General features: G+C 30.9%; 1 protein-coding gene across 1 annotated transcript; it reads right to left on the bottom strand.

Moving 5' to 3' along the window:
• Nucleotides 1–6814: 6814 nt before the first annotated feature.
• Nucleotides 6815–9005, bottom strand: LOC143597350 (uncharacterized). Its single transcript, XM_077075870.1, has 3 exons — nucleotides 8694–9005; nucleotides 7934–8058; nucleotides 6815–7826 (listed from the first exon to the last, which is right to left on the bottom strand). The coding sequence occupies exons 1-3, from the start codon at nucleotides 8719–8721 to the stop codon at nucleotides 6969–6971; spliced, it is 1011 nt and encodes a 336-aa protein (XP_076931985.1). The 5' UTR covers nucleotides 8722–9005; the 3' UTR covers nucleotides 6815–6968.
• Nucleotides 9006–9074: the final 69 nt, after the last annotated feature.

The raw sequence follows: 9074 nt of genomic DNA, 5'->3' as shown, positions 1-9074 counted from the left end.
AGTTATTTCTAGTCAAAAAATGGTGCTATTTCAAACAAATGTTAGGTTCTTGGGACATATAATTGAAAAGGGGAAAATAGTCCCTATCAGTAGGAGTATAGAATTTGCAAATAAATTCCCTGATAAAATTATTGATAAAACCCAATTGCAAAGATTTCTAGGGAGTTTGAATTATATCGCCCCATACTATAAAGACTTAGCTAAAGATTCGTCTATATTATATGATAGGTTAAAAAAGAATCCTAAGCCTTGGGACGAAAATCATACAAAAGCAGTAATGAAGATAAAACAAAAGGTCTCTAATCTTCCGTGCTTAACCATTGCTAACCCAAATTTGGATAAAATTGTAGAGACAGATGCTTCAGACATAGGTTTTGGAGGAATACTAAAACAAATTTCTCCTCAAACCAAACAAGAATATCTTGTCCGATTCTATTCAGGAAAGTGGTCTGATGGCCAAAAGAATTATGCTACCATAGCTAAAGAGATTTTAGCAATATTAAAGTGTGTTCTAAAATTCCAGGATGATTTATATAACAAAAAATTTATAATAAAAACCGACTGCCAAGCGGCTAGATTCACGTTTAAAAAGGATTTTAAGCATGATGTTTCTAAACAAATGTTTGCAAGATGGCAGTCACAGTTAGCCCCTTTTGACTTTGAAATATTATATAAAAAAGGAACTGACAACAGTCTTCCTGATTTTCTTTCCAGGGAATACATAAATGAGAAGAAAAATTAAAGGTCCTTTAAAGATTTCATTTAATAATATAGAGCAGGATATAAACCTTCATAATCTAATTATAAGAGATCAAATGCGTAGAATCCATGATATACTGCTTGATTTCACTGTTCATCCATATGATAGACTAAGAAGGATCAGATTTTATTATAATACAATTTATAATGCTAGAGAAAGGATAAAAATCCTAAAAGAAAAGGAGAAAATAATCTCTTCGGCTTAATTTTGTGTTTTCAGGAATGATTCCTCGAGGAAGAGGAAGAGGCTCTCCTAATAGAGGAAGAGGTAGAGGACTCAGTATTAATAACAGGCAGGAAATAGTCCTAGCCCAAATGGGAACCAGGAGGCTTATAGCCTCAAACATTGCTTCTAGCTCAAATGCTGCCTTCAGTTCAAATGTTGTTAATAACAACACAAATGATACAGAAATTCAAATTGACCCGAATGATCCGTTATATGAAAAGATTAGGGCCATGATACAGGCCCAGAAAGAAGAGGAAGCTTCAAAAGCTCCTACTTATGCATATGTTACTCAAGACAATGATGAAGAAGATTCATGGTTCATAACCGAGAGACAAAAGAAAATAATCCTTCTAAATCAAGAAGATATCGAATCTTTTGATGATCCTTGGATACTTATGCAAAAATATATAGAACCAGCTTCATATGAAGCGCCGTCTTATAAAACACGGCAATATTATGAAAATATTCTGCGACTTACAGAAACTGCAGAAATAAGACACTTTTATCCCAGAGAGAGAGAAAGAAATATGTATAATTTTAGTAAAGTTTTTATAAAAACAATTATACCTCCTCAAAATGGGGGTTAAGTACCCTAAAAGAAAGGGAATTCATATATCCCGAAACAACTGACAGGCAAACTTATAAATATAACTATTGGGATTATATCCATGGATTCGAGAAATGTTTGTTTTATGAGAATCCAAAAAGAAAACATTCATGGTTTATAAAAGTCAGTGATAATATCTTCAAACAAGGTATACCTTGTTGGTTCCAAAAATGGTTCATTCTATATGGACCAACAGTCCAGATTCTTCCTGAACCATTTAAAGAGTTATATTTGGAATGGGTAAAAGTATCACCCAATCTTATAGAAGCAAAAAATAATAATTTATGGTTTGAGGGAATAGCCTCAATATACTTTTTTATAGAATTTTCAATTCCATGGATTTGGAAATGAAAGCCGACCACAGGGTATACCCTAAGGGATAATTTCCCATGCCTTAAAAGAACTTGTTATACCAAGTTCTGGACAAAAATGACCAGGATAAATATGTCTACCAACAAGATTGAAGGCCAGGATACGGTGGATATAATCACCTCAAGAATAGAATATTATAAAACCCAGATGGTAAAAAGACAACAAAAGGAAATCAACAGTCCATTCGAACAGATTTCGAAAAAGTTAATAGAAGGAAAACAAGAAGTTTCAAAGGCTGAAATTATCAAGTCTTATATAGAAGAAATGAAAAGGGAATTAAAGAAACATTTTTCTACAACCGATTCCTCAAAGGCCATGTCCATTTCGTCTAATAGTCAGGGAGATTATAATGAGTTTTCTTGTTTAGCAGGAGAGGCACAAGAAATAGAAGACATCACATGCCTAGATGCAGACTTGGAGAAATATCTAAGAAAACTCCAAGAAGAATTCATAGACCAACCAGGGGAATCTTCCCAAAGCAAATCCGACAAAGAAAAAGAAAAGGTCCAAAATTAATAAAGCTTATTCCCTGTTCATAATGGGAATCTCTAAGTGCTCTGATAAAGCTCTGACAAAAGGAGATAGCCTATAAATCATGATAAGATTCTCCGACATAGCACCATAATGGAGACTTTGGATGCCAATTTAAATGGCCCTACTCTTATAGAGCATCTTTACTTTTCTATAACTTTTAAAATTTTAATTTATTTATTTTGTACTTTTCCCGTGTGTTTTCCCTATAAAAGGGGAGTTAGATTTTAGATAGAGGCACGCTAAGTTTTAGCACCTCTATTCTTTCCTTTCAGTACTCTTGTATAATATCCAGCAAATTAATAAAAACTTCAAGCTTTGAAGTCTTACTATTGGAGTGTTACTAGTCTGTCATTCTTATTCAAGTAAGAAGTTTTGATTCTATTATATTTGCATTACAAATTTATAAACTATATGATGGGCTAAGCCCTTAAAGTATTGAATCGTGGCATAATAACACCCCTTTAAGAAATGGTTCTAAAATTATCTAAGTAATAATTAAGTAAAGGTTAAAGCAATTTACTGGCTAAGTTAAAATTATAGACTGGCAGTTAGTATATAAGGAAACTTTGTCCGTATGTTTAATTTGTTTTTCGGACGCCTTTTCATTCCTTACATACCAACTTGACGGTTTATTATTTTGTAAAATAATGGTAAACTTATTGACGGTCTATGGCTTTGTAAAACTTATTTATCCAGGTCTACTCTGTTTTATATATATATATATATATATATATATATATATATATATATATATATAGGATTAGGTTTATTTCAGAAGTATTTCTTAGTGTGAGAAGTGCGAGAAGTAATTACAACCAATCATAATTTTTCTTTTATTTATGATTTATTTTAATAGGAGGGGCATCTTAGTAAAAAGTTTTTTTTTTAATATATGGCAAGTAACTTATGTGTGGGATAAGTTACATATCTTTTTTTAATTTAATTTATAATATAACTGGTTTTATTTACCATAAAATAATCGATCTTCATAATTCCATTTTATCAATAAATATAACTAAGTTACAAACTATTTTTTCTTTAAAATTGATCCTTTTTTTGTATTTTTAATTTCTAATTAATTCGTTCATTTTAATTTTTCAAACTTAACCAAATTTAGGAAGATTTTCAACTTTATAAAATCACATACACAGTACATAAATGATCATACACACGATAAAATTTACATATACAATTCGAAATGCCACCTCCATGTTTATATATATGAACCTACATACGATAAAATTTACACATACAAAATTAGAAATACCACCTACACAGTACATACATGAACTTACATAACTACATACGATAAAATTTACATATACACAATTCGAAATACCGGGTACATGGTATATTTATGGACCTACACACGATAAAATATACACATACACAATTCAAAATTCCAGCTACACAGTACATATATGAACATACACAAGATATAATTTATACATACACAATTCGATATACCACCTACACAGTACATATATGAACCTACACACTACAAAATATTTTTTTTTATTTTTTACATGAAACTACATATAATAAATAACAGATCATGCTAATAACCTACATTTGTAAAAATTTCATATGCACATTCGTGATATCACCTACGCAGTACATATATGAATTTACACAATATTATTTGTGTAAAGTAGTTTGTAAAATAATTTCATGAATCACATTATTTATGATTTGAAACAAATGAAAACAAAAAAGAAAAAACAACAAATTGAAGTAATATCCTGATGTATTTTAATATTTGTCTATTTGAAACAAAAGAAAAACAAGTGAAGTCAAACCTTGGTATTGAATTCGGATATGAATATTATGTTAGTATTAATTATTAAATGATTTATTAGCAAATGTTTAAAAAATTAATTAATTGTAAACATTTGTTATGGTAGAATAAGACCAAAGTACCCATTTTCTAATAAATGTCTTATAAATGATTCCATATTTATTACAAGAATGCCACTATGATTATGAACCATAGATCAAACATATCAATGGCCCAAATTTATTTCTCGTACTTTTCGCTATAATATAACTTCTCGCAAGATCCATCCCCATATATATATATATAGGATCAAGATCATGTGAGAACTTTTTGGGAATTGAGAACTATGAGAACCATTTTGAACCACAAAAAAACCCAAAAATAAAAAAAATCATAAAACAAAAAAAACACAAAAATAAAAAAAGTAAAAAAACCAAAGTTCTTATTTATCATCCCGTTTTTAAAAAAAAACGTAAAAAAAAAATCTTGGTTTAGCTAAATTCTACATATATGTATAATATTTACATATATCTACACACATGTTTTTTTCCTATACACATATGTATAATTTAAGATAAATGATAATGTACATATGTGAATATTACATAATTAGAGATTAAATAAAAGTATACATATGTGTATAGGTATAATACGAATTAAAAAGAAAAAAAATTGGTTTTTTTACTATACATATATGTATAATATGTACACACATGTTTTTTATATACACATATGTATAATTTATGATAAATGATAATGTAAATATGTGTACATTACGTAACTAGAGATTAAATGAAAGTATACATATGTGTATAGGTATAATACGAATTAAAAAGGAAAAAAATTGGTTTTTTAATGAAACCGGAATGAAATATAAGAATTTTGGTTTTTACTTTTTTAAAATTTTCGTTTTTTTTTTGTTTTATAATTTTTTAAATATTTTTTAGTGGTTTTTTTAGTGGTCCAAAATGGTTCTCAAGGTTCTCAATTTGCCAATGGTTCTCTTAGGATCCTTACCATATATATATATATATATATATATATATATATGGGAGATTTCAAATAAAAACCCCTTTGAGTTTTAACAACTTGAAAGAACTCAGTGTAACAATTTTTTTTTCGAATTTTTTTTTACACATGCGTAATATATGTAAGTTACATACACGTAAAAAAATTACAGAATTTTTTACGCACCGAGTCGACTTTTTATACATGTGTAACGGACGTAAAAGTTAGTGTAACCACTTACATCTTTATTCTCTCTCCTACTTTGACTTTTTTGCCAGATTTAATCTCAACCACATATTCCAATCCATTTAATTAAATGTGTGGCCAAGAATTGAGTTCTTAAGTTCTTACAACTCAACATGGTTCACAAAATAAGAACAACTCAACATGGTTCTCAAAATATCCCTCCCCTATATATATATTAAGAACTCAATTCTTGGCCACACATTTAATTAAATGGATTGGAATATGTGGTTGAGATTAAATCTGGCCCAAAAGTCAAAGTATGAGAGAGAATAAATATGTAAGTGGTTACACCAACTTTTACGTCCGTTACACATGTATAAAAAGTCGACTCGGTGCGTAAAAAATTCTGTAATTTTTTTACGTGTATGTAACTTACATATATTACGCATGTGTAAAAAAAATTCGAAAAAAAATCGTTACATTGAGTTCTTTCGAGTTCTTAAAACTCAAAGGGGTTTTTATTTGAAATCTCCCCTATATATTATATATATATATAGGGTAAGGATCCTAAGAGAACCATTGACAAATTGAGAACCTTGAGAATCATTTTGGACCACTAAAAAAAACCAAAATTATTATATTTCATTCCGGTTTCATAAAAAAATTATTCGTATTATCCCTATACACATTTGTATAATTTCATTTATCTCTAGTTACGCAATGTACACATATGTACATTATCATTTACCTTAAATTATACATATATGTATAAAAAATATGTGTGTACATATTATACATATATGTATAATTTAGCTAAACCGAGATTTTTTTATGAAACCGGGATGATAAATATGAATTTTGGTTTTTTTACTTTTTTTTGTGTGTTTTTTTTGTTTTATGATTTTTTTTTTATTTTTGAGTTTTTTGTGATACAAAATGATTCTCATGGTTCTCAATTCTTAAAAAGTTCTAATATAATCCTCCTAATCCTATATATATATATATATATATATATATAGAGAGAGAGAGAGAGAGGCGCGCACACACAACCATACAAGTGAAAACCCTTCTAGCTTCATATTATTTTTTTTTACATAATGTTTTATATTAAAAAACATCCAAACGATTTATAATGAAGAGACAGGCAGGTAAGCGGGCAACAAACTGTGCTAGAACCCCCCCCCCCCCCCCCTCTTTTGGATAGCAAACCCAAAAAACAACCGTCTTTCAGCACACTATTAATGATATATGGGTTCATCATCTACCATGGTTATTAAAGAAAAAACAAAATGCTAAAATTAAACATAAAAGCATAACCTTTTTATTATTTAGGGACATATCTTGTAATCAATAACTTGTGTGAAAAATAAAATCAAATCAAATTACAACCAACAAAACTTTCATAATTCATAACATGTAACAGAATCAAAACTGAAAACAAAACTTCTATCATACACCATAATCATCGTATCGTCTGTATCTATTCTTATTTTTCATAACTAATCATCCCAATCGGCATCCCAACTGTCTTTCTTTGTGGCGCGTGAAGTAAGCCCGTTTGACGAGATAGTTTTAGAATGATTATTACCACCCGGTGACCTTATAGCTTTATCTTCATCCCAATCATCATCGTCCCAATCTTGTTCCCACCCTTCTGCAATTTCCACGTCAACTGCATTTGAGGATTCTGTGGGTCCCATCTCGAGCTCCTGGTACCGGACCCCACCATTGGTTCTTCTTTTTATAAAGCTGCATAAAACCCACGAACCACCGATCACTAGGGCTACAAGAAAAGCTGCATAAGCCCCGTGTATTGGTGTTACTTGCTTTGAATAGAAAGTCAACTGGTCAAGAAAGTTGTTTTTAGATACGGGAGTGTTGACATTTGTTGTAGACTTTGATCCATCATCGACATCTTTTGAGTTTGACTTTGTAGAGTCGTCAATTTCTTCTGACTTTGACTGGTCATCGTCGTCTTTCGACTTTGACCCGCCATCGACGTCTTGTGACTTTGGAGGGGGGTTGGCTTCTTGTGACTTTGGAGGGGTGTTGACTTCTTGTGACTTCGGAGGGGTGTTGACTTCTGTCGAACTTGGAGGGGCGTCGGCATTTGACTTTGCAGGCTCCTTTTTGTCTTTGGCCTTTGTTGGGCTGTCTGTAGAGTTATTGACATCTTTGGGCTTTGTTGTGCTGTTTGCAGCGTTATTGACATCTTTAACGTTCGGAGTATTTTCAGAATCCTTAGGTTTTGGAGGGTTGTTGACTGGAGAAGGTTGACTAATCTGGAGCTCACAATCTCCATTTCCAGCATTTAGAATAACTTTGTTGCTTTTTTCTCCAGAAAATGTAATATTAACCTATAACATGCATAGTGATAAACAAGATTTAGGTTATTAATGCTTTCTAGATTAAAAAAAAAAAGAAAAAGAGATTCAAGAATCAAGATAGCTGCAACTTATCGTACCTTTTTAGTCGCATGAGAAGGTAGCTCAAAAGTTTGCAAATAACCATTAGATGTTCCAAATGTTATATTCACTTTCAAGTCTACATCTTGTTCATTTTTCACCATAAGTTTTATGTTATTGGAGCCTGCAAATATATTCAACTGAAAAGTTCAATGGATATAAATAATTAACTAATAAAGAATGTAACACATACACAATTAGATGCAGCAATATTGACCCATTTAACTGTATTGTGTCAGATAAAAAAGATTGGTCTAAAAGAAGACAAGTTAAACGGGTTGTCAGTTGTGCAAACAGCTGATCTAGAAGCATATGCAATGCAATACTTTATAATAAAAAGTAATAAATTTGGACATGAAGAGTTTCAGGTAACCCGGCCCAACCCATTTAAATTTGGACTAAATCAACCTTTTCTAACCAATACATATAATAGCGAGGTAAATGCAAGAGCATTTCTAAGAACCATGTGTTGAAAATTGAAATCACAAGTCTTGCACAATATATAATCAAGCATGAATCTTGTAAGCTTACTAAAAAGGTGAAAAGAAAGACATTCCTAACATCTTGTTAATATGTAATATCGTGATTCATGGTTGCATTGGTTAATATCATATCATAAGACAGCAAGGTTCAACCTTTCAACAATTTATCTATGCTCATTCTAAACCTGATGGCTACTACAAATATAATATAAACATAAAACAATTGTTAACAGTATAAACAGTTCAAATGAGCAAAAACAGGAGACACTGATTTTACCATTTTCAAAATCTTGAGCACATGCCATAATGGTTTTTCCCTGATCATTGCAAACCAAATTTGTCTTGCAGTTTTCGCTGGCGAATGTTTCCAACACTTTCCCATCTTGACTTCTCCCTGGATCTAGTTTCTTATCGCCAGAACTTTCAGAACCTTTTTCAGTGTTTGCATCATTTAAACCGTTAGATTCCACAACTGAAGCATTTGCAACAGTTTTATCCTTTGGTTTTGGTGCCTCAACTGCAGGTAGGTCCGGTGTCTTACCGGGTGGTGGCGGAGAAGATGATGGAGAATCCTAAGAAACCAAGAACAAGTTATGAAATAATGAAAACCATGTAAGGTATTACGCATTATTAATCAACTATATATAGGGATACAATG

This window comes from Bidens hawaiensis, unplaced genomic scaffold (genome assembly GCF_021521415.1).
Source record: "Bidens hawaiensis isolate Kalapana, Puna unplaced genomic scaffold, B.hawaiensis_p1.1 tig00048139_1, whole genome shotgun sequence".
In the NCBI taxonomy this organism is placed as follows: Eukaryota; Viridiplantae; Streptophyta; class Magnoliopsida; order Asterales; family Asteraceae; genus Bidens; species Bidens hawaiensis.
The sequence above is the reverse complement of the archived record's forward strand: the minus strand, read 5'-3'. Positions and strand labels throughout refer to the sequence as shown.